Source organism: Loxodonta africana, chromosome 7, assembly GCF_030014295.1.
Source record: "Loxodonta africana isolate mLoxAfr1 chromosome 7, mLoxAfr1.hap2, whole genome shotgun sequence".
Lineage (NCBI taxonomy): Eukaryota > Metazoa > Chordata > Mammalia > Proboscidea > Elephantidae > Loxodonta > Loxodonta africana.
In genome coordinates this window covers 49,453,369-49,477,879 of record NC_087348.1, presented here as the reverse complement: position 1 = coordinate 49,477,879, position 24,511 = coordinate 49,453,369, and the positions used below count along the sequence as shown (strand labels likewise).

The window sequence follows — 24,511 nt, the reverse complement described above, 5'->3', positions numbered from 1 at the left end:
AAGTCAAAAGAAACCAAAGAATATCCTGACTACCAAAAAAAAGCGAATTAAAGCTCACATTAATACAAACACATCAAGGAAGAACATTCCCCTGAATTCTGTACTAGTCAGACCTCATGTATACCATTATATTCCTGTCTGAGCAACATGGTTTTAGTGGAGTGGACACTGATAAATTGAAACATGTCTAAATAGAGTGACCAGAGTCTAGAAAACTGGAACAATTTAAGTAATTAGGTATTCAGCTATAGCTGAGAAGTCAATGGAGGGATGCTTGGTATAGATCTTCAAAAAATGAAAGGGCTGTCAAGTGAAAGAAGGACTATGCTTATTCTGCATAGACAGCAAAATGATCTAAAACAGGTGTTGGCAAAGTTTTTCTGTAAAGGGTCAGACAGTAAATATTTCTGGCTTTGTGTGCAATTAGTCTCTGTTACAACTACTCAACTTTGCTGTTGTAGCACAAAAACACAAATGGGCATAGTGTGTTCCAATAAAACTTTATTTACAAAAGCAGCCAGCATTTAGCCAGTGGGCCACAGTTTGTTGAACCTCTGTTTAAACCAACATACAAAGTTAGAGAGAGGTGAATTTTGGATCAATAGAAGAAACAATCTTTTAACAGTTAGGGCTAGTCAAAAATGGAGGACTGTTATAGAAGTGGGTAACTCTCCAGTACTGGATATATACAGTAGAAAGCATTCCTCCACTAGGAGGGAGGCTAAACTTCCCTTTCTGAACCCAGACATACCACAAGCATGATGGCCTAAAGATTCATCATCATCCTTCTCTTTAGATACTGGAGTTGGGAATGTGTCAGCTCTGAGCCAGATTAACATCACATCTATCTTCCCAGACTTAGTTTAGACCCATCTCTAAGGGTTATCCCAGGAGCCAGGGGGCATTTTCCAAACATTCAACGACTACTTCTCAACTACATTTTAAATATAAAAGTCATTATTTTATTCCTATTGTATAATCAGAGCTTCATAATTTTAATAATTTTACAGACCATAAGACTGGAATTTACTTCTCAAAAACAGAAATAAATTTTATATATATATATATAAACCCAGAACCGTCGAGTCGATTCTGACTCATAGCGACCCTATAGGACAGAGTGGAACTGCCCCATAGAGTTTCCAAGGAGCGCCTGGCAGATTTGAACTGCTGACCCTTTGGTTAGCAGCCGTAGCACTTAACCACTATGCCACCAGGATATATATATATATAAAACATATTGAGGTTTACTGCTACACCTGTCACAAGGTAACTCTAAAAGTAAGGATTTAAAAATATACCTACTTAAGAAATGAACCCAGAGACGGACTGCTAAAAGTACAACTCTACCCATTAGATCACCTTTGTAACGATCTTCACAGGATATTTATATTATTTACTAAATTGGAGTTTTAGCAAGTGAAGATACTGTAAGAAATTGTTTCTTTAATGAAATAAAATAGATCTGATTCTAACTGGTCTAGTGTAGTATTTCTTATACTACAGAACCGTTTTCCAAACAGTGGAAAAGAAGCCAATTCTTTGAAAAAAACAGGAGAGTTGCTGTGGTTGAAGAGTATGGAGCCTAGTTTATTGTCCACCGCCTCCGACATATTCACATGGTCCCTCCAGATATTTCCTCAGAATCTCCAGTGTTCTCTGGAACACCATTTATAAACCACTTCTCTACTCAATCAACAGAGACCCTCTGTAGAGTTAATCCTACAAAGTCATGTAAATCAGCTTCCAGAGGAAAACTTAACTTACCAGTCGGGCTATAGACACCCTAAATGTTGGACATGCCATATGGAATCGGGGAATGGCAACATTAAAGATCTTGTCTTTAAAGTAAAGAAAATGGAAGGTGTAATATCCTTCCATATATCCTGACGTTGTAGAGAATGTGGTGCAACTTGTATATTCATATACCCGACCTGGGCTGATGATCGGAAATTCACCTGTAGGGACAATGGGAACAATTAAACCAAAGTATAAAATTCAGTTTTTCAGTACAGCGAATAAGGTATGTCCTCTACAAGATTATGGAAACTATGTGAAAGTACATGCCCTGTTAGAAAAAAAGGAAATTTTCCGAAAGTAAATTTAATAAAATGTTAACAGTGATGGGATTATGAGTAATTTCTTCCTCTTTATTTTTTTTTTCTTTTTTTTGGAATTCCCCAAATTTTCAACAATGTAGGGGAAAAGCTTAATGACAATAAAAAAGGGCACATTTTCCTTTTCAAAGTGCTTTGAGGCAGTGAAGACACCATCTTTAAGACATGGATAATAAAAAGTGTCATAGATATTAGTTCAAACAGAGAGAAGGGTTATCTAAGTGTTTAAAAGTAGCAAGGAACTGTAACATAAAGCTCTGAACGCCCATTAAAATGTCCAGCCCAGACAACACATCAATCACAAGGGGGAGTCCAACAGACCAAACGACAGGAAAAGAATTAAGCTTTAATAAAATTCCTTAGCACTAGATCCTCAAAATTATTACATAAACATGTAGAACATGAATCTATTTACGGCAATGTATTAGAACAACTTTAATTTAGACTGAATTCCGTACATGTTTAGGACTGCTAACAGAAGTACACAGCTTAAATATTATGTTATTTTCTGGAAGTACACATTTAAAAGTTAAAAAATTTGAGGGTTCAGAAATTTACAATAATCATAATTTTAAACACTGAATGTCAATGGTAACCAGAGCTAAAGATTGAAATCTGCAAGCAATATAAACCTATGCTATTAATTCTGACATTTACCTCCAAACTTCATAAAGGTGACCAACATGAAGTTTATTTTCTCTTTCTGCCCCATGCCTTCTAACTCTACAGAATATGATAACGAGTAGTTAACCAGATTAAAAAAATAAAGAACACAAGAAGAAAAGCAAGGAACCTAGGTGATCTACAGAATGCAAAATCAATCCTGGAATAATTGAGTTTGCTATGATTTTAGGAAAGTTAATGTTTAAGGGAGTAAACTGATAGGATAATGACCTTTATACATTACACTTATTAAATAATATTTATTGTGGTTAGGAGATGCCCAGAATCCATTATCTATCACACTGTAGAATCTAGCTACTAAAAAGATGCAGTCTTATCTATTAACTGCATCATGTGTTCTCCAAGCTGAGTGTCACATATGTACTCTCTAGTATTTCTTAGAAGCAGTTGATGTAGAAGCCTAAATAAATCTTGGGTTACATACCGACAACTCCAGGTCCTTGAACTTCTTCTACATCACCTTTAGCATTTGTTATTCTCCAGTAGCGACTGTCCAATTGACAAGCCTTCTCAGGAAGTGCATCCTTTGACATTTCAATCCTGGAGAAGAGAGGTAGGTGGTGAAAACACAAATCTGGCCTCTTTGTTTTGTTTTCTTTTAAAGTTACAGTACTCAGGCTACAACTATGGGAGGAATTTCCAAAGGAAATTAAGAATCTAAACCCAAAGCCTATGTTAACCATCTATCCCTGTAAGTTCTCAAAGATACTGGCCTAATCAGCACATTTTGTGCACTCAACTTTCACTGAGGATCAACAATAGAGACGGCAATATAAAAACTTACAAACACAATGGTGACAATAATCTTTTCCTGTTCAAACACAGATCATTTGACAAACTCCTTCTAGAATATAGTGCCATGAAAAGCTTCAAGAGAACTGATAGGCCCATGGCCGTAAAGTGGCGCTCCCCTGGCCAGAAGGTTCTGGGCATTCTAAACCAGTGGATTTCACGTCTATGCGGCCTTTGGCAGTGGCGATCACAGAGGCCTGTGCCTCCCGAGAGCCTGAGATGGCTGAAGTGCTGTCCCAGCATAAGCTTGACTGGAGTCCCTGGAGGACTACCTAAGCCAGCACTTGCCAGGCTTTTCGGCCAAGCCGGAGACCATGTTGTCAGTTGCCCAATACAGATTTAAAAAAAAAAAAAACCAAACCCACTGCCGTCAAGTAGATTCTGACTCATAGTGACCCTACAGGACAGAGTAGAATTGCCCCATAGAATTTCCAAGGAGCACCTGGTAGATTCGAACTGTCACCTTTTGGTTAGCAGCTGTACCACTTAATCACTATGCCACCAGAGTTTCCAGTACAGATTAGGACAGTCCAATCCAATCTTTTTTCTCCAGAAAGGCACTCAAGCATATGTACCCAGGAAATAACCACTGGGTTCACTTCTTCCTAAAGCACATAAGATTTATAGAGAATCTGAAGTCCAGAAAGCCTTGTATTCAACTGGATTCCCTGTTCCCAAGCCTTTACTGTACTGCAGCAATGCTTCTATTACTGGAACAGAATTTTATGTGATAGAACACGTGCAGGGGAGAATCTTTCGCGATTTCACAATTCCTGGAGTTAGCTCCGCAGAGCGTTTGGCCATATACATGGCCATGATTGAAACCTTGGCTTGATTACGTTGCTTTAATGTACAGTCATTGCAGCTGGAGGGATATGGTAGAGGAGCTGGGTACTGCAAAACACACGTATCAACCTAGACAAAGCAATATCAAGCCGCAGCTCATCAGGACATCCCTGCCATGAGCCAGCTATCTGAATGGCTAATGAAAACCTTGCCAGATAATGACAATGAAGAAAGCTTGATTCATGGAGATTTCAAACCGCATAACATAGTTTTCCACCCTAAAGAGTCTCAAGTCATAGCGGTGCTGAATTGGGAGCTTTCAACCATTGGTCATCCTTTGTGAGGCTTAGCTCATCTTTCCCTATTCTACTTTTGGCCAAGGACAGTTCCAATGATAAATCATAGTTCTTATTTTCAAGAAAACATAGAGATGCCATCAATGGAAGAACTGATTTCAATATGTCGCCACCACAAGGGAATTAATTCTGTTCTTCCTAACTGGAACTTCTTTCTGGCTCTTTCATATTTTAAAATGGCTGAATAGCACAGAGAGTCTACAGTAGATATCTTCTGGGAAATAATTCATCTGAGAATAGCTTTTTGTTTGCCAATATGGTAAAGCCTCTGGCAGGAAATGGATCACAACTCTCAAAAGAGCTTTTAGTACTGCGCTACCACAGACTGATACTACTAGACATTTGTTTGCACAGACTAGGGCAGGCCAGGAAGTTCTCACTAGAGTGAAGCGTTTCATGAAACAACACATCCTTCCAGCTGAAAAGAAGGTAATCGAGTTCCATGCTCAAAATGGAAATTCTAAGGATAAGTGGAGAAGACCTTTAGTGATTAATAAACTCAAGGCAATGGCCAATGCAGAGAGCCTCTGGAACCTGTTTTTGCCAGCTGTAAGCGGTCTCAGCCACGTGAACTATGCCTTGATTGCTGAAGAAACAGGAAAATGCTTTTGAGCTCCAGATGTCTTTAACTGCCAAGCACCAGACACAGGGAACATGGAGATGCTGCGCTTATATAGAAGTAAGGAACAGAAGAAGCAGTGGCTCGAGCTTCTTTAAAAGCAGTACCTCCTGCTTCTGTACGACAGAGCCTGGTGTAGCTTCAAGTGATGCCACCAATAATGAACGTAGCATCCAACGGGATGGCAATAGCTACGTAATTAATGGCAAGAAATGGTAGAGCAGTGGAGCTGGAAGTCCAATGTATAAAACTGCAATTGCTATAGGGAGAACTGAAAATTCTCCTGAAACCAGACACAAACACGGCACGATTCTTGTTCTTATCAATACATCTGGAGTAGAAACAATAAGGCCTTCGTTGGTTTTTGGCTACGTGGATAGTTTGCAAGGAGGACATCCTGAGAGCCATTTTAATTGAGTGTGAGTTACTGTCACCAATCTAACACTGGGTAAAGGAAGGGGATTTGAAGTTGCCCAAGGCCGCCTTGGACCTGGCAGAATCCACCACTAAGAACAGTAGGTTTGGCTGAGCGCGTTTTACAGATCATGTGTGAACGCGCAACACAAATGGGGGCCTTTAAGAAACTGTATGCACATGAGGTCGTGGCACACTGGATTGCTGAAAGCCGCACTGCCACTGGCTGGATCTGCCTGTTGACCCTGAAAGCTGCACACGGCAGCAACACTCTGGGCAGTGCTTGCCCTAAGAAGGAGATAGCAAGGATCACAGTGGCTGCCCTGCCAGCAGTCTGCAAAATCACTGACCCGAGCCATCTACAGGTATAGAGGTGCAGGTGTTTCCCGGGACTACCCTCTGGCTAGAATGCGTGTCCTAACCCGAACTCTGCACTTGGTAGATGGGCGCAGTGAAGTCTGCCCCTCAGTTATTGCAGGAACGGAGCTGCGTGACCAAGCCAAACGGCTGATGGCCAAAATGTCCGGTAGGTAATACTGCACATTCCATGGCAGAAACTCTCCTTTATACGAGCTTAACTGGCTCCAACATTTGAACTGCATTATATTTTTGGACCAACTTGAGAACAGGGTTAACTACTCACTTTTGGTATTGATTTTAGCATCTATTTTGATCAATGGGTTTCACAGATTTAAATTAAATAGGAAATTCCATAGCTGTTGTCGTTCAGCCTAGCACTTAAATAGTTTAACATTTATTCTTTTAAACACTGAAATTGTAAAGAGATCACGAAGTAAATCAGAGTGCTAAAGCACAGGCATAAAAATATCTTTGTTTTCTGATCTTCAGGATTGTTCCATGTAACACTCAAGCAATATTTAATCACTGCGTTGTAAAATTACAGCGGGACCTCTTTTTTGATACTAGTTTTAGGGCGTTGATCTAACACTAATTCAGCTGGAGAAAGTTAAGTATTTTAATGGATGTTTGCACTAGAGAAGGAAGCATGGCTAATGAGTCACTTTAGAATTCATATCATTATAAGCCTCTTCGTAGTTCAATAGGAAACATTTATGCATGCAATCTGAATCTGGTATAAGGTTTACTAGAAAACGTGGCATTTTGTGAGAAAATTTAATTACACATAATTTAAATTTTTAATAAAAATGTTGATCAGGTCTCCTATCTGGAGGGGAGATGAGAGGGCAGAGGGGGTCAGAAGGTGGTAGAATATACACGAAAAGAGAGAGAGGGGAGGAAAGGAGCGGGCTGTCTCATTAGGGGAACAGCAATTAGGAGTATATAGCAAGGTGCATATAAATTTTTGTATGAGAGACTGACTTATTTGTAAACTTTCACTTAAAGCACAATAAAAATTAAAAAAAAAAATGCTGATGAGGTTAGTGGACAGCCTAAGCCACAAAAGGTTATACAGCTTTGAGTTTAAAGACAGTCCACTCTTAAAGCAATCCTGTTAATAGTAAACACCTGTAAATATCCTGTGGCTGTTTAAAAGCCACAAAGTCCAATACAGTAGCCATTAACCTCATGAGGCTCTTGGGCACTTGAAATGTGACAAGTGAGACAGGAAGTGAAGTTTTAAAAATTTTAATCAATTTAAATACAATATTCGACTCAGTGGAAAACGTTTAAGTATGCTTGGAATAAGCTGGGAACATGAATCTACTTTTTCAACTGTAACTTTTATGAAATCTGAATACAAAATGAATATTTTAAATGAAAATTTAGCATCCAAATTAAGAAATGATAATATTTTGGTTAAATAAAATATATTACTAATTAAAAAAAAAAAAAGGACTGACAGTCATTCCTTCATTACAAGGTTATACAACCCATTTCCCTTTTTTCCATCAGCTGCTAGAAAGCTCATAATAAAATGCCACCATTCAGTTACCGGGTTACACCTTGACTCTGTTTCACTGTATTGTTATTTCCCCCCTTTCTATAGGAATCTGTCATCTCTTATATAGGGTCGCTATGAGTTGGAATTGACTCGACGGCAGTGGGTAAGCATATTTAAGTGTTTTTCTTCTAAGCATATCTCAGTCCCAGCCCCCCCAAAAAAGAATAAATCACCTTTGAGTCAATTCCAACTCTTACTGACGCTATAGGACAGAGTAGAGCTGCCTCCTAGGGTTTCCAAGGCTGTAATCTTTACAGAAGCAGACTGCTACATCATTCTCCTGTGGAGAGGCTAGTGGGTTAGAACTGCTGAATTTTTGGTTAGCAGCCGAGTGCTTAACCATTGCACAACCAGAACTCCTATCTCAGTTCTAGGCAGAACCTAAATTATGCAATTAAAACAACGAACATCTGTACATGTGGAACTGGACATATCAGAGATATTTCTAGGCTGCTTCATGATAAGTATACAACATCAAAATCTTAGGATGCTTCTTAGTAAGTGTATAATACTAAAATACTGTATAAGTGAATGCATGTATATTTTATAATATAAACATATATAACATATTATAAAATATATAAAAATATATCTTAAGAAAAAGTATCTTTAATCCTTTAGGACAATGAGTTGTCTTTGTGTCATAGCACAGAGAATTTCTAATTAAACAGAATTTAAAATACTTGTTTTTTAACCAAATCCAATGCTTAAAAAACCATGTTTAACATACAGGAAGCATTTAATATTTATTAGATTTTTAGTTGAATATAAGTCAGATAAAGTTTAAAATGCCTGGTTTTATCTTGAGAACTTGATAGCTTCTAGAACACATTATAACTCTAATATACAGCTTTAACTGTGCAGGCATATTGTACCTGGCACAATGCTTTATACACAGGATATCTGCAATAAATAACTTAAGTTGGAGGTTAATGTAAACTCAAGGCATTTACAAATACTATATTGTAAAAAATTCTGTTATCCACCTTCCTCCAAACTTCAGCAAGAAGCTGCCTTTCAAAATGTGTTTCACATATCACGTCAAATGGGGCAAAATTAACACACCCATAGGCAATATCCCACTATTAACTAGAAGATGACCCCACGGAAAATTCTCACCTGATTCGGTATGTGAAGAAATAGTGGGGAGGATGTACAGAGCTAAGTTCTGGCAGAAACGATGTAGAAACTGAAACGGTAATATCCCCAGTTGTTGCTACACACTCTGGATCATGAACGTATCTAGGTAATTAAAAACATTTAAAAATTTTTAATCATCTAATTTCAATTCTATAAAAGATTTAAATATACAATGCAAAATAGGTTATACTTTAAGATCAAAAATTTAAATCACATTAAATTTTGTTCTGGACTTTAAAGGTATAGTCCTGTTGAACTTAAAAGAAAACTAGAAATGCTAACTAGAAAACTTTGGCGACTGTGGACCAGTAATGACAGCAGTCTGAGGTTCAATATGATCAATGGTTCAAATAGTGGATCAGTAATTAGTTTGGAAACTAAAATAGTCAGTTTTCAGAGCTAGGGAAACTTTTGTGACATCTGACCAAAAAAAAAAAAAGTGCCAGTATATTGCTCCCAGAGAACTAGAATGTATAATAATCTATTGTTTCTGCAAATTCAGCTGCCGTGAATCGGTTTTACCTCTCCTATAGGGTCGCTATAAGTCAGAATCGACTCGACGGCAGTTGCTTTTGGCTTTGACTGTCTACAATACCTCAATGTTCTACCTGGCGATAATAAATAATTTTTACCAGGAATTAAGTTATTAACTAACTATTAATAGTTACTAACTATTAACTGTGTTAACTTGTTATTCATAGTAAAGCTATTAATTGGCACACAGTTCCCTCCCCTACCCCCATAAGCTATGTAGCTACTATAAAGCCATAGCTTCTAAATCAAAATCTGTTTTTTTTTTTCTTCTCTTGATTCTTCAAGATTAAGAAAAACATTGGTGTTCAAGTGTTTGAGCATTTTGGCTTTAAAGAAAAGATATGATAGTGAGATTTAAGATAATGAGAGCTAGGTTCTGTTACTATTACTCTTCTGGGGAAACGTCATTTTATGATCTGGGACTTTTTTCTGATTTACAGTCATCCCAATCTAAAAAGCCCCCAGTGAAATACCTGAAAATCTGGTCTCTGATGATAGGGAAGCCACCTGATACAACATTGTTGACATAAGAAGTAAACCAGTCAGTAAAAGTAGCACCTATAAGCCAGAAAGGAAAAAAGAAGAAAAATCATGTTTGTAAAATACAGGAAACAATTTATAATTTCTGAAAACATTTATAGATATAATTCCACTAATCCTTTATCAGGTCAATTTCTATCCTCAATTCTACTACATTATTCCCTTGGGATTCAGCTGCTAAACAAAAGGTTGGAGGTTTGAATCTACCCAGAGGTGCCTTGGAAGAAAGGCTTGGTGATCTACTTTCGAAAAATCAGCCACTGAAAACACTATGAAGCACAATTCTACTCTGACACAATAAGAGGCTACCATGAGTCAGAATGGATTTGATGGAAATTGAGGAGGCGGCCATCACATACATCAGGGTGGGCAGGAAACTTAGGCCTAGGCTTAAAAGCTTTTCATGAGTTGCTAGGGTGAGGTGAGAAGGTATAAAGTTGTTTTACAATCTCCATCTCCAGATTATACATTAATCTGATAGAAAATGCATGTGGAGCTTAAGGGAACATATACCCATTCATGGCGATTCTATACATCTTACTGTTCCCCATCAGAGTCCTTAGAGCACAGGATTGTACAGGGCATGGCTTTTTTCCCAAATAGAAACCAAATTCAAACAAAATGTAAGTGCTAGTCTAACGACAGCCTGTTGTTGTTAGGTGCTCTCAAGTCGGTTCTGACTCATAGCGACCCAATGCACAGCAGAACGAAACACTGCCCGGTCCTGACCCATCCTTACAATCATTGTTATGTTTGAGCTCATTGTTGCAGCCACTGTGTCAATCCACCTCGTTGAGGGTCTTCCTCTTTTCCACTGACCCCGTACTCTGCCAAGCATGATGTCCTTCTCCAGGGACTGACCCCTCCTGACAACATGTCCAAAGTATGTAAGACACAGTCTCACCATCCTTGCTTGTAAGGAGCATTCTGGTTGTACTTCTTCCAAGACAGATTTGTTCCTTCTTTTGGTAGTCCATGGTGTATTCAATATTCTTCACCAACACCACAATTCAAAGGGGTCAGTTCTTCTTCGGTCTTCCTTATTCATTGTCCAGCTTTCACATGCATACGATGCGAATGAAAACACCATGGCTTGGGTCAAGCACACCTTAGTCTTCAAGGTGACAACTTTGCTCTTCAACACTTTAAAGAGGTCCTTTGCAGGAGATTTACCGAATGCAATGTGTCTTTTGATTTCTTGACTGCTGGTTCCACGGCTGTTGATTGTGGATCCAAGTAAAACGAAATCCTTGACAACTTCAATCTTTTCTCCGTTTATCATGATGCTGCTCATTGGTCCAGTATTGAGGATTTTTGTTTTCTTTATTTTGAGGTGCAATCCATACTGAAGGCTGTGGTCTTTGATCTTCATCAGTAATGCTTCAAGTCCTCTTCACTTTCAGCAAGTAAGGTTGTGTCATCTGCGTAATGCAGGTTGTTAATGAGTCTTCCTCCAATCCTGATGCCCTGTTCTTCATATAGTCCAGCTTCTTGGATTATTTGCTCAAAATACAGATTCAATAGGTATGGTGAGAGGATACAACCGTGATGCACACCTTTCCTGACTTTAAACCAATCAATGACAAGCCTTAAGAAGTACAAGAATAAAAATGCCAGCTGCTCAAGTAACTGGAAATGTTTTTTACCAATTTAATTTTTCTGACAAGGAGGAAAAACAGGAAAAGACTTTCCCTTCTCTTACCTATGATGAACATGTCAATAGCAGCTGGATTCCGAGCCATTTGGTCCTAGGCGAGAAAAAGAATGTTATAACCGATAAAAGTACATTTTACTTAATTTCTCAATGTTCCTTATCTGTATCCTTCGAGACTGGGCAAAAAAGATAAAAATAAACATAACTTAAATGCTCCAACTAATCCCCAGACACTACTCACACTTTTCAGCTCCTGCTCTTATGATTTCTTTATTTGGGCTCTCACTACAAAGCCCTTAGAATAATAGTTAAAATGCTAAAATAGAATTATTAACTGTTACAATGAACTAAGAATTTATCCTTTGCGAAAACAATTAGGAAGGTAAGGTAAGAAGACACATGTCTATTATCCCAGAAGAAAAGGCTTTGGATTCAGAGTCAAGGGACCTGAAAAATTCCAAGTTAGTCAGTTTTCTCAGTAAATGAAGAGATCAGCCACCACCCCGCTAACCGTAAGGACGTGTGAAGTCAAAAGTGAGATAAAAGACATTAAAACGCTTAGGAAAAAAAAAAGCTAAGTAGGCTCTTTAAATATTTAAACTGTTATATGGAGACACATATATCAGATAACTATAAAAACGATTTTCTACCCTATAATCCTCTTTTGAGTCAAAAGTTCACATCTAGGCAAAAATGTAGGCAGCGGCTCTGTAACTGAGGAATTACTGAGAACAGCTGAAGAAAAAAGAATGAAACCAAATACTGTGATATTTTCTGATGTTACACTAAAATCGTAACATCTCCTATAAAGGAACTACATTTTTAGACAACTCAAACACTTACTGGAGAAAGAGTTTAAAAAGCATTTACTGTACTCAGAGCTTGAATCAAGCGATGTTCAAAATCTAACTTTAAAAAATTTTTAAAATAAAATATAATTACTTCAACAAAAGGCTCATTAGTTTTCCTTAAACTTAAAATTTTTTAACACAAATCACAGCTTTTCCTCTGTACATACTATAGTTTGCATTGCTTGTCCATTGGTAAAATTTTCTTTTGGCATTTTATGCCATGTCAGAATATGAGCCCTCTAGTTAGACAGGTCTGTGATAAACTGCGTAATGCTTTATACCTATTCTACACGCTGAAAGTATCTAATACACACATACCACAGAATCATCAGAACATATCTTAAAGCCACCTCTGAACACACTTCCTACTTACTGGACACTGGTAGAAAACTTCATTTTTGTTTCGGCCTTCCGCAGCTTCCACTGCTATGTATTGGCTCAAACCAGTATGTATGCAAAAAGTTAAAGGGAGACAATATTTCAGTCCCTGTCTCTGCTGGAATCCTCCGGCAGCTGTATCGACATCTAACAAATCCTCAGAGCGATAGTGATTAGACAGTGCCATGCTTCCCAGCAACCTGAAGAGAATACAGACTCAAACATTTAATAAATTATAGTGCCAAACATATAGCTGTGCCTTTGAAGAATAACAATTTTATTGTCTTGATAAACAATAATTTCATACTGGCAACTTTGTAAGTACTGATCAATATGCCAATCCTAAAACAGGAATAGCACAAATACTACAATTTCTAGGTATTAAATCCAAACTCTTCTGAGTGGAAATAAGATATTGATTTAAATTAAAAGTCTAAATTTTAGCTTTTTAAAAAGAAATACAGTTTTGTTGCTTTCAAATATATAAAAGAATCCAGCTTGCCATGATATGCCTTGCAATATAGGTAAAGTATGGTTCGTTCAATATTCAAAAGGATAGATGCTCTCTGAAACCTTTATTTTGACATGACCTTTAGCTTACCAAATCCATACCAGGTAGTATAACTCAGTCTAAACCTTGTCCAAATTTTCATAAATTATGAATGCCTGCCTGGGGTTTAAATTAATCTCACTGCATATACATACTAGCAATATAGGTCTCAAGGTCTACCTGGCCCTTGACAAGATTCCTATCCTAAGTCTCACTGCTTGGGCTATATATACATAAAAATCCCTGTGTTGAAATTCATGACCTGCTTTCTAGGTCAGTTTTGAGCAACTCTTTTAACAAAGCTTTCTCCTATTTATTCTTGAAATATGACACTTCTTCAACTTTATCAAGCTTGAGTTAGATAGGAAAATAGACTAGGAAAAGAAAAAGTCAACAAGTTAGGTTTATCTAGTCCTAACTGACTTCGATTTCTGATGATGCCCAATATTTGATTTCTGACTACTACCTTGTGATCGCAATATGACGACCTCTGGGATTCTCTGCACTCACTCAGCTCTGATCTCAAGTGATAAGAGATCCTCACAGGATTCTTCACACATAAAGGAACACCAGGTACCAATAGGAACAATGCAAAGTTCTCCCTAAACTCTTATTAGCATTTCACAAATGCAATGTCTCTCAAATAGCTTAATTTCATAAAAGCACAAAAGGTACAGACACATTCAAAGTATTCAACTTTTAAAACTGTGAGCAAATGTGGCAGCTAACTGCAGGGTCTGCTTTTACCAAAGGAGTCCACAATGAATACTTCATCTTTTAGAGGTAAACGAGTTGAAAGAGATCACTCAATTATAGGCTGTGCTCGACTGTGACAAAACTCTACTCCCTTTAGTTTAATGTATGCAGTTCCCATCAGATTATTGCTTTTGAGGTGTATGATACATAGAATCTGCATCGAGTGCCCCAAAACAATTTATTTCACCTGACACACGGTAACACTTCAAGGCTTCTCAGCAGTTTTCATTAACATACACTCACACACACATTATCCAATGTCCACGACCTCTCTCTCCAACTAGACTTCATTTTAAGAATGTGTTGGTAGAAATGGTGTTTTCATGAGACGTATTTATTTTTGTAAAATTAAACTCAAGCTATATATTCTGTCTCATGAACTGTTACAAAAAGGAAGAGGGAATTCCCATGCTCTTTCAATCTATTAAAAGCAACTACAATCTGTTTACTTTCATTCTAGAAATTAACTGGCATCATTAAAATAACAAAAGCGAGAACCACCTTACCCAGGAACCACTAGCTTCTGCCCATTGTGGATACGATAGGAACATCGATAATCATCAGGAAGCTTGCAGCCAATCTGCGCTTCCACAGCATCTAAGTCTTCCTCTCGAGCACCCTCTGTAAGTACACAAAAACACTAACTGTGAAGAAACAAGCATTAAGTCTAAGAAGAAATACCATCTATCTACTAACCAATGAAACAATCTTAGAGCTAGTGAATTCTGTTCAAAATTTAATGCTGAAATGAAGGGAAATGAAAATTCAGAGAAACATTATATCTCTTTAGATTGGCTTTGCCATTTGAAGTAATGAACAAGCAATTCCTCAGTTTCCTCTCAACAGGGAAAACACTGGCACTAAATATGGAAAGATGGGCACCAGTGAGTTCCATAATGTTTTTCACATTTTAACACAAACTTTACGTTAGGTCTTATTTTCCTAAATCTAATATACTCGTGCTTCTTTGTTTATTAAAACAACCCAATGGCATCCAGAAGTTCTCTACACTGATGCTGCTCAAGAGTCTTACTGTAGTCTCGTAATGTGAACTATACGACATACGTATAGGTTCATGCTATGAAGAGGCTGTTAATCTGGATTATTTGTAAGCTTGCCATATACTCTAGCTTTAAAAAGCAGGAAGCAATTAAAAATACCAAGAGAAGAGACCCACTTCCAGCAATGGCCGACTAGGCCCAAAACCAAAAACTAAACCCATTGCCACTGAGTTGATTCCGACTCATTGCGACCTAAAGGACAGAGTAGAATTGCCCCATAGGGTTTCCAAGGAATGCATGGTGGATTCGAACTGCCGATCTTTTGGTTAGCAGCCATAGGTCTTAACCGCTACGCCACCAGGGTTTCCTCTACCAGGCCCAAGAGCCACTAATCCTCCTGCTGAAAACAACTAGAGAAGCTAAACAACAATAACAAAAAATTGGTTTGAAGTGTTTGCAGAACTACCAAGGCAATGAGAATGGCTGGATCCAGAAAAAGGAAACTAAGATGTTGCTCCCAGCATCCAGAACAACCTTAGCTTTGAGGCAACTGCAAATGCTGAAAGCAAATGTTAGGCTGAAGAGCCGAGAAGCTGAGCAGAGCTTTCAGCAGTACCACAGAGCTGGAGGGTAAAAGCTTGGAGTACAGGGTCCACAAAAGACAAAGGGACCCGGTAAAATTCAAGGCTTTTTGGCTGGATCCTGAGAGGTCATTTCCTAGAATTAAGGATGAACTGAAAACAGACTGGCCCTTACAAGACTAAAGCCCAAATTCTAGTAATATTGAACCCTGACTGGATAAAGGTGATCTGCTGACTAGCTGCCAGCCAAAAAGCAAATCTCCAGAAGAAAGTAACACTATTTAGAAACTCAAATTAAATCTAGCAATAAACCAGAAAAACTAGGCCTACATAAAGGTAAGATCTGACTAAAGAGCACCAGAAAAGACAGAACCAAAACCACGATATATCCAGATACTGGATTTCAGCAAACATGGATTTTAAAATAACCATGATTGATTAAAAAAAAAAAAATTTTTTTTTTTTTTTTACATTCAACTAATTAAATGACAAGATGGAGGCTTTCAGCAAAGAAATAGAAACTATAAATCAAGTGGAAATCTTAAATCTGAGGAATAAATAATCAGTAAAACCAGTTGCTGTCAATTTCGACTCACAGTGGCCCCATATGTTGCAGACTAGAACTGTGCTCCACAGGGTTTTCAAGACTTTGACCCTTCAGAAGTAAAACACTAGGCTTTCCTCCAAGACACCTCTGTGTGGGTTCAAATCGCTAACTTTACAGTTAGTAGTCAAGTGCTTAACTGTTTGTGCCACCCAGGGACTCTAAGCTGAGGAATACAATGAGTAAAATTAAAAGCACATCGGAGGAGTTTAACAGCAAATTAGAAGTTTAAAATTGAAGAAGGAATTATGAACTGAAAGCTGGGTCAGAAGATAAAAAGGGATGGAAAAATACAAAAAAAAATTAAGACACATATAGAACATACTGCAAAAGCCTTAGATACATGTATTGGAATCCTAAAGGGAAAGGAAACACAGAATGGGTATGTCTTAGTTATTTAGTGCTGCTTAACAGAAGTATCACAAGTGGATGGCTTCAATAAACAGAAGTTTATTCTCTCACAGTCTAGTAGGCTAGAAGTCCAAATTCAGGGCCTCAGCTCCAGGGGAAGACTCTCTCTCTTTCTGCTGGCTCCCGAGGAAAGTCATTGTCATCAATCTTCCCCTGGACTAGGAGCTTCTCAGCACAGGGACCCCAGGTCCAAAGGACACGTTATTCTCCTGGCTCTTGTTTCTTGGTGCTATGCGGTCCCCATGTCTCTCTGCTCCCTTCTCTCTTTTACATTTCAAAAGAGATTGGCTTAAGACACAATCCAATCCTGTAGATTGAGTTCTGCCTCATTAATAGAACTGCCACTAATCCCAATTCGTTAGCATCATAGAGATAGGATTTACAACACATAAGAAAATCACATCAGATGTCAAAATGGTGGATGGCCGAACAATACCGGGACTCATGGCCAAAATGACACACATATTTTGAAGGGACACAATCCAACCCATGACAGGACAGAAGCAGTGTTTGAAGACATAATAGCACAGAAGTTTCCAAAATTGATGAAAATATCAAAGCATATATTCAAAAAGCACAATAAACCCACAGAGTATAATTACAAAGAAAATCACATCTAGACATATCATTGGGAAAAGCACTGAAAATTAAAGACAAAGAGAAATCTTCAAAGCAGCCGGAGGAGGGGAAAAGACACCTACTTACCTGCAAAGGCACAACATGACTGACAGCTAAATTCTCAATAAACAAAAGCCAGAAAAATGATATCTTCAAAGCATTGGGAAAAATAATGGCTAACTAGAATTTTACATTCAGTGAAGATATCTTTCAAAAGTGAAGATGAGATACATTTTTAAGAGAAATAAGGTCTGAAAAAAATTCAACAGCAGTCCCTCACTGAAGAAATACTAAAAGGAATTATCCAGGCAGAGTGAAAATGATCTTGGAATGGAAGCATAAAGATTCAGGAAGGAATAAACAGCAACAGAAAAGGTAAATAGATGGATAAATCTAAAATAATATTGAATATATAAAACAATAACAGTACAGAAGATTTGAATAAGATTAACAAACTTTACTGAATTATATATATTGTACCAAATCCAGCAACTGAGAATATACATTATTTTCAAGTGTAGATGGGATAATATTTACCAAAGTAGATCATATGCTGGACCACAGAGCATATCTCAACACATTTCCAATGACTGAACTCATATAGAGTATGTTCTCTGATCACAGTGGAAATAAGCTATAAATTAACATAAAAAGATTACTAGAAAAGCTCCAAAAATGTTTGGAAATTAAGCAACAGATTTCTACCCAAAGCATGAATCTAAGAAGCTATCAAAAGAAAATATTTTGAACTGAATGGTAATGAAAATACAATATATTAAAAATTGTGGGAATAAACTATACCTAAAAAAAAAAAATTTTTTTTTTTTTAATTCTTAGAGGGAAATTTATAGCCTTAAATGTATTTGAAGAAAACAAGAAAGGCTGAAAATCTATGTTCTAAGCAGCCCTCTTAAGTCAAGAAAACAAAACAGTAAAATAAACTCACAGAGTAGAAGGAACTAAAAAAAGCTAATGAAATAAGTAAACACACAATAGAGAGGACTGACGAAGGCACAAGCCAGTTCTTTGAAAAGACCGGGTAAAACTGAGCAGCCCCTACATAACAAGACTGATCAAGAATAACAGAGTGAAGGCACAAATAACTAATACCAGAAACGGAAAAGGGAATATCACTACAGATCCAACAAACATTGAAAAGATAAGAGGACACTACGAAAAACTTTGCAGCAATAACCTTGAAAATGGAGATGAAATAGATGATTTCCCAGAAAAACACAGCTCAACAAATTGACATAAGAATAAACAGAAAATCCGAATAGTCCTGTATCCAACTAAGAAATTGAATCCTTAACAATGAAAACTCCAGGCCTGAATGGCTTCACTGGTTTTTCTTATTATGATTAGACTGGGGTTATGGGTTTTAGAAAGATTACCACAGAGGTCAAGTGCTCCTCTCATCACCTATCTGCGGGCACATGACATCTACTTGATGTTAATGATGATGTGAGCTAACATACAGAAATGGGCACAAATTACAAGTGTACGAATCATTGAATTATCACAAAGTGAACATGCCACGTAACACCCTCCAGGTCAAAAAATAGAATATCATCTGCACCCAGAAGTCTCCTCAGGTCCCTTCTCTCTTCCACAGAGGTAATAATTATTCTGATTATTAAGATCATAGTTTTCTGTTTTCGAACTTTATATAAATTACATGATTAAGTACATACTTTGTGTGAATTTGGTGGCATAGTGGTTAAGTGCTATGGCTGCTAACCAAGAGGTTGGCAGTTTGAGTCCACCAGGCGCTCCTTGTAAACTCTATGGGGCAGTTCTACTCTGTCCTATAGGGTCGCCATGAGTCAGGATTGACTCGACGGCAATGGGTTTGGGTTTTTTTGGTTTTTGTGTGAATTTATTTCTGTTGTTTGTGAGATACGACCACGTTTTATGTTGACAGTAGTTTGTTCATTTTTGTTGTGATGTAATACTCCCCTATATAAGCAGTCCACAATGTATACATTCATTCTAATAGTGATGGATATTTAGGCTAATTTCGGTTTTGGCTATTACAAATAATGCTGTAAGTCATTTTTGATGTACATATTAACAATCCTATTGGGTAAATATGTAGGACTGTATTTCCTAAATTACAGAGTACACTTATATTAAATTTTAAAAGATACTGTCAATTTTCTAAAATGGTTCAACCAATTTACATTCCTACCAGCACTTTAATGTTATTCTGTTTTATTTTAGCCTTTCTGGTGGGTGTATAGTGGTGGTTTTAATTTGCATTTCCTTGAGAATATAGAATAATGACATTAATTTCTAGCTTTCCAACTCTTATATCATTTATTTCTTTTACTTGCTTTATTGCACTGGCTAGATCCTTCAGTACAACGTTGACTAGAAAGATGATAGTGGGCATCCTTATCTTTCTGATCACTGAGGGGAAGTTTCCAACATTCACCTTTAAACATGATGTTTGCTGTAGATTTTTTGTAAATACTTTTTATTAGACTGAAGAAAGTCCCTTTGGTTCCTAGTTTGGAAGGAGTTTTTGTTGTTGTTTCCTAATGGATAATGGAAATTTTCGAATGCCTTTTCTGCCTTGTGATTATCATATGATTTTTCTCCTTCACTCAATGTGGTGAACTACACTGATTTTCTGAATGTTAAATCAACTTTTCATTCTTGGAATGAACTTTCTTTGGCTGTAATATATTACCTTTTTAAAAAATATATTATTGGATTTGATTTGCTAGTATTTAATTGGGATTTTTACATCTATGTTCATAAGAGAGTTTGGCCTGTAATTTTACAAGTTTATTTAAAAAAAGAAAGTTAGGTTCACAAGGAATGAAATGGAATAGCTGCCTGAACCAGTAAGTTGGATGAGGAAGGAAAATATTTGTGTGGTGTGTGCTACATGTAGGACCTTTAACATATAACATGAAGAAACAAATTAATTTCTTTAAAAAAGATAACTAGACTGAAAAAAAGTAATAAAAACAATAACAAAACAACAAACATGCCAAAGAGGTAAGTATAAGGAAATACATTAAAAAAATTTTTTTTATTGTGCTTTAAGTGAAAGTTTACAAATCAAGTCAGTCTCTCACACAAAAACTTATATACACCTTGGCTACATACTCCCAATTACTCTCTCCCTAATGAGACAGCCCGCTCCCTCCCTCCACTCTCTCTTTTCGTGTCCATCCACTCTCTCTTTTCGTGTCCATTCTGCCAGCTTCTAAGCCCCTCTACTCTCTCATCTCTCCAGACAGGAGATGCCAACGTAGTCTCAAGTGTCCACCTGTTCCAAGAAGCTCACTCCTCACCAACATCTCTCTCCATCCCATTGTCCAGTCCAATCCCTGTCTGAAGAGTTGGCTTTGAGAATGATTCCCGTCCTGGGCCAACAGAAGGTCTGGGGGCTATCACCACCGTCTGGTCTTTTTATGAGAATTGGGAGTCTGTATCCCACTGTTCTCCTGCTCCCTCAGGGGTTCTCTGCTTTGTTCCCTGTCAGGGCAGTCATTGGTTGTAGCTGGGCACAATCTAGTTCTTCTGGTCTTAGGCTGATGTAGTCACTAGTTTATGTGGTCCTTTCTGTCTCTTGGGCTCTTAATTACCTTGTGTCCTTGGTATTCTTCACTCTCCTTCGGTCCAGGTGGGTTAAGACTAATGGACTCAACTTAGATGGCCGCTTGCTAGTGTTTAAGACCCCAGACGCCACTCTCAAAAGTGGGATGCAGAATGTTTTCTAAATAGATTTTATTATGCCAATTGACTTAGATGTCGCCTGAAACCATGGTCTGCAAACCCCCACCCCTGCTACACTGGCCTTTGAGGAAATACACTTTTATAAAACAATAAAATTGAAGTTTAAAGAGGCATCTTTATATAACAGAATTTGGGTTATAATCTCACATAAGGGTTCAAATCTCAGCTCTACCATGTAACGACTATGTGTTCTCTAGCAAGTTATCTCACCTTTTTAATCCTGCTTCCTCAACTATAAAATGAAGGCTAACACCACCTATCTGAGAGAAGTATATTGAGAATTAAATAAGATATCATATGCAAATGTGCTTCATAAAGTGCTTTACTGGAACTTAATAAATGTTCGTGTACTTTCCTTCACCCCTTATCTACTTGTATGAGGAAGCACTGAAAAAGCTCCTAGGAGCCAAGAAACCTAGATCAGAGTTTTCTCTCTGTCACTTACTAGTTATGGGACCTTGCACAAGTCACCTGACCTCTTTGGGTCTGTTCCTTCACCTGCAAAATGAGGGTACTGGTATAAATCAGAGATTGGCAAACTCTAGCTGGCAGGCCAGACTCAGCCTACTATGTGTTTTTGTAAATAAGGCATCAATAGAACACAGCCATGCCCATTTGTTTATATATTATCTATGGCTGCTTTCCCACTACAACAGCAGAGCTGAGTAGCTGTGACAGAGACCAATAGGCTCAAAATGCCTATTGGTCTAAACGATCTCTAAGGTCCCTTCCAACTCTACAGTTCTAAGCCACACTTACAATAAATATGAAGTTCAAAGATACAAGATAAGAACATTAACGCACCATAATTTCAAGATGCTTCATAAAAATTTCCCATGTTCAAATCCTATTTGCTTTCCAGCTTTCCTTTTTACCTACCACCTCTATAGCCCTGAAATTGAATCAGGTACTACGGCACAAGGTGAACAGCTAGGTTCTTGATTTAGTCCTAAAATCCAGCTGTTCCATGGGAGAAAGGACCTAGTAATCCGTTCCCATAAAGATTATAGCCTAGGAAACCCTAGGGGGCAGTTCTATTATGTCATATAGGGTCACTATGAGTCAGAATCCACTTGACAGCACATGGTAACAACAACAAAGTTCCCAGGATCCCCAGCATTCTAGATTCCAAAAAGCCTTTATCCTACTCCAGCACGTGGGTATAAAAAAAGGGCTGACAAGGAATTCTCTAACAACCTTGCTTCCAAATGCTAGGTACAGAATCTTGAGTAGGGAGCCTGGGAATACCAAACTGAGTGCAAGAAAGAAAAAGTTGCCACATATTCCTACTTTCTCCTTTTCTCAGTAGCTCTCTACCTAAAAGGTGAATCACGTCTACATTTTCCTATTCCAAATATTCTAATGTTGCACTTGTTCTTCAAGAGTCCTAAGACATTCTAAAGGAGCCCTGGTGGCACAGTGTTTAAGAGCTCATTGCCAACCGAAAGGTCAGCAGTTCAAACCCACCAGCCTGCTCCTTCCGTAAAGATTACAGCCTTGGGAACCCTATGAGGCGGTTCTACTCTGTCCCATGAAGTCACTATGAGTCAGAACTGACTTGATGGCAATTTTTTTTTTAAAAGACATTCTAAACAAAATAGAATAGTTGCTTGGCTCTCCAATCAATGATTAAGACTAAAGCTCTGGAGTCAGCCCTATATCCAAACCCTGACTTTGCCTTTTGCTTTGCAATGGTAAGCAATTTACTTAGCTTTTTATGCCTTCAGTAGTTCACCTGTAAAATTAGAATGGTAATTACTTAATAGGATTTTTGCAAACTAAATGCAGTAACACTCACGAAATACTTGGCTTAGTGCCTAGCTCTGTGCTTAATAAACCGAGAGATATCACAAGCTCCTCTCATATATGGTCCCTATGAGTAGGAATTGACTTGATGGCAATAAGTTTGGTTTTTGGTTTGTCACGAGCTCTTACCTATTTTGCTGATCACCACCAAATAATAATCTTCAGAATTATTTTCCACTTGAAATTATTTAAATCCATACCAGGTGAATAATATTATTTACTTCTTATAAGAACTATTAAAAACATTAATCAAGAGTACTTTTCTTCAAAGCTCTATGCTCTCTGCCAAGTCATTCTTCTACCTCCCAGTAATTCAGTTTTAAGCACCTAGTCATGCAATCATGATTTGTATGAAAGGAATATTTGCATGGGAAGTTCTAGTGGAAATACGAAATGTAAAAGGAATGCCGTTTTAAGAAACCTTAGTTCTAAAGGAAGGAAAACACCTGAGAGGAACTGACCCCAATTTCAGCTTAGCCAAACCAAAACGTGTACAATTTCTTTCAGTGGAGGCATGTGAAATAACTTGGAGACTAATCAAGTAGCAATATATCTATAATCTATCTCTGCACTTTCGTGGACGTAAATCTACAAATAATATTAATGGGAAATAGCTTGTTGATATTTCTTGTCAAGACTGGACAATCATCGTGTAGGAGAAAGAGCAGACTCTGGAGTCAAATAGACCTGACTTTAAATCTCCATTTCACTGTTCTGTAAACGTCAAAATAGCAATAAAAATTTCCAAACTCTTATGCTGCTATTATACTGTTAAGGACCCAGGTACTTTCCAAATGTTAGGCTGTTGAACAAACATTTTTCCTCCTACTTGTACTAAAAGTAAGAGATGGTTAACACAGAAGGCTAAGTTTTTTCAATTAAAAAAAAAGTTTTAAAAGAAATCACAGTAGTTATCCTCAAGCAATCTTAGTATTACTAGTGTTTTTATTTAAAATAAATATAAGGATAAAAAGAGTTCAGCTTGCCCTTCCAACAGATAATCAAGTGGGTCCCAAGGTAGGCAGAACTAGGGCGAGCACTAGAGTGAGGAGGATACGTAGTCCTTACAGTGGTGGTTTTCTACTTCCTTGGCCAAATGTGAATGCTCAGCTACAGAGAGTGCTGGATTAGCACACAGGCATAGGTTAGCACAGATAATAGAGGCCCAAGGTTATTTAATCTATTTACAATAACAGTAAATAAAATCAGGTAGGGAGACCCTGTATTTTCAGTACCTTTCAGAGATAAAACCATCCGAGGACACCTGGGTTCCAAATATTTCTTGAGATCATCCCAAGCCTTTTTAATAGCAGCATAATGGTCAATGTATCTTCCTACGTCAGAGTAAGTATCTATGAAGAGAGATTTCCAACACTGATTCTTCTGTGTTTTCTCTTCCCTAGATAGATAAAAAAATGAGATTAAAAATCTTTTGATATGATATTAACATGTATTTTAGACACTTACCAACATATTTTATTGGGAATTTGTGGTTACTTTTGCTTTCTTTTATTTAAGCAGACTAGGTAGCAAAAAGTGATACACCAAATATTTTAATAGGAGTTATAGCTGGCATGGAAGGATTATCAATAACTTCTTTTCTTACTTTTTACTTATTTTTTCTAAGTTTTTTGCTCCCTAA

General features: G+C 37.5%; 1 protein-coding gene and 1 pseudogene across 2 annotated transcripts in view; one reads left to right on the top strand and one right to left on the bottom strand.

Moving 5' to 3' along the window:
• Positions 1–24,511, bottom strand: part of FBXO3 (F-box protein 3) — a 39,745-nt gene that overhangs the window by 4,221 nt on the left and 11,013 nt on the right. For both annotated transcript variants that reach the window (XM_023550742.2, XM_003412290.4), the window contains exons 3-10: positions 24,105–24,268; positions 14,602–14,716; positions 12,785–12,989; positions 11,609–11,654; positions 9,840–9,924; positions 8,812–8,934; positions 3,226–3,341; positions 1,768–1,958 (exon numbers count right to left, since the gene is read on the bottom strand). In XM_023550742.2, coding sequence (XP_023406510.1) covers positions 1,768–1,958; positions 3,226–3,341; positions 8,812–8,934; positions 9,840–9,924; positions 11,609–11,654; positions 12,785–12,989; positions 14,602–14,716; positions 24,105–24,268 — 1,045 coding nt within the window. The remainder of the gene's footprint in view (positions 1–1,767; positions 1,959–3,225; positions 3,342–8,811; positions 8,935–9,839; positions 9,925–11,608; positions 11,655–12,784; positions 12,990–14,601; positions 14,717–24,104; positions 24,269–24,511) is intronic.
• Positions 4,819–6,671, top strand: LOC104846090 (acyl-CoA dehydrogenase family member 11-like; annotated as a pseudogene).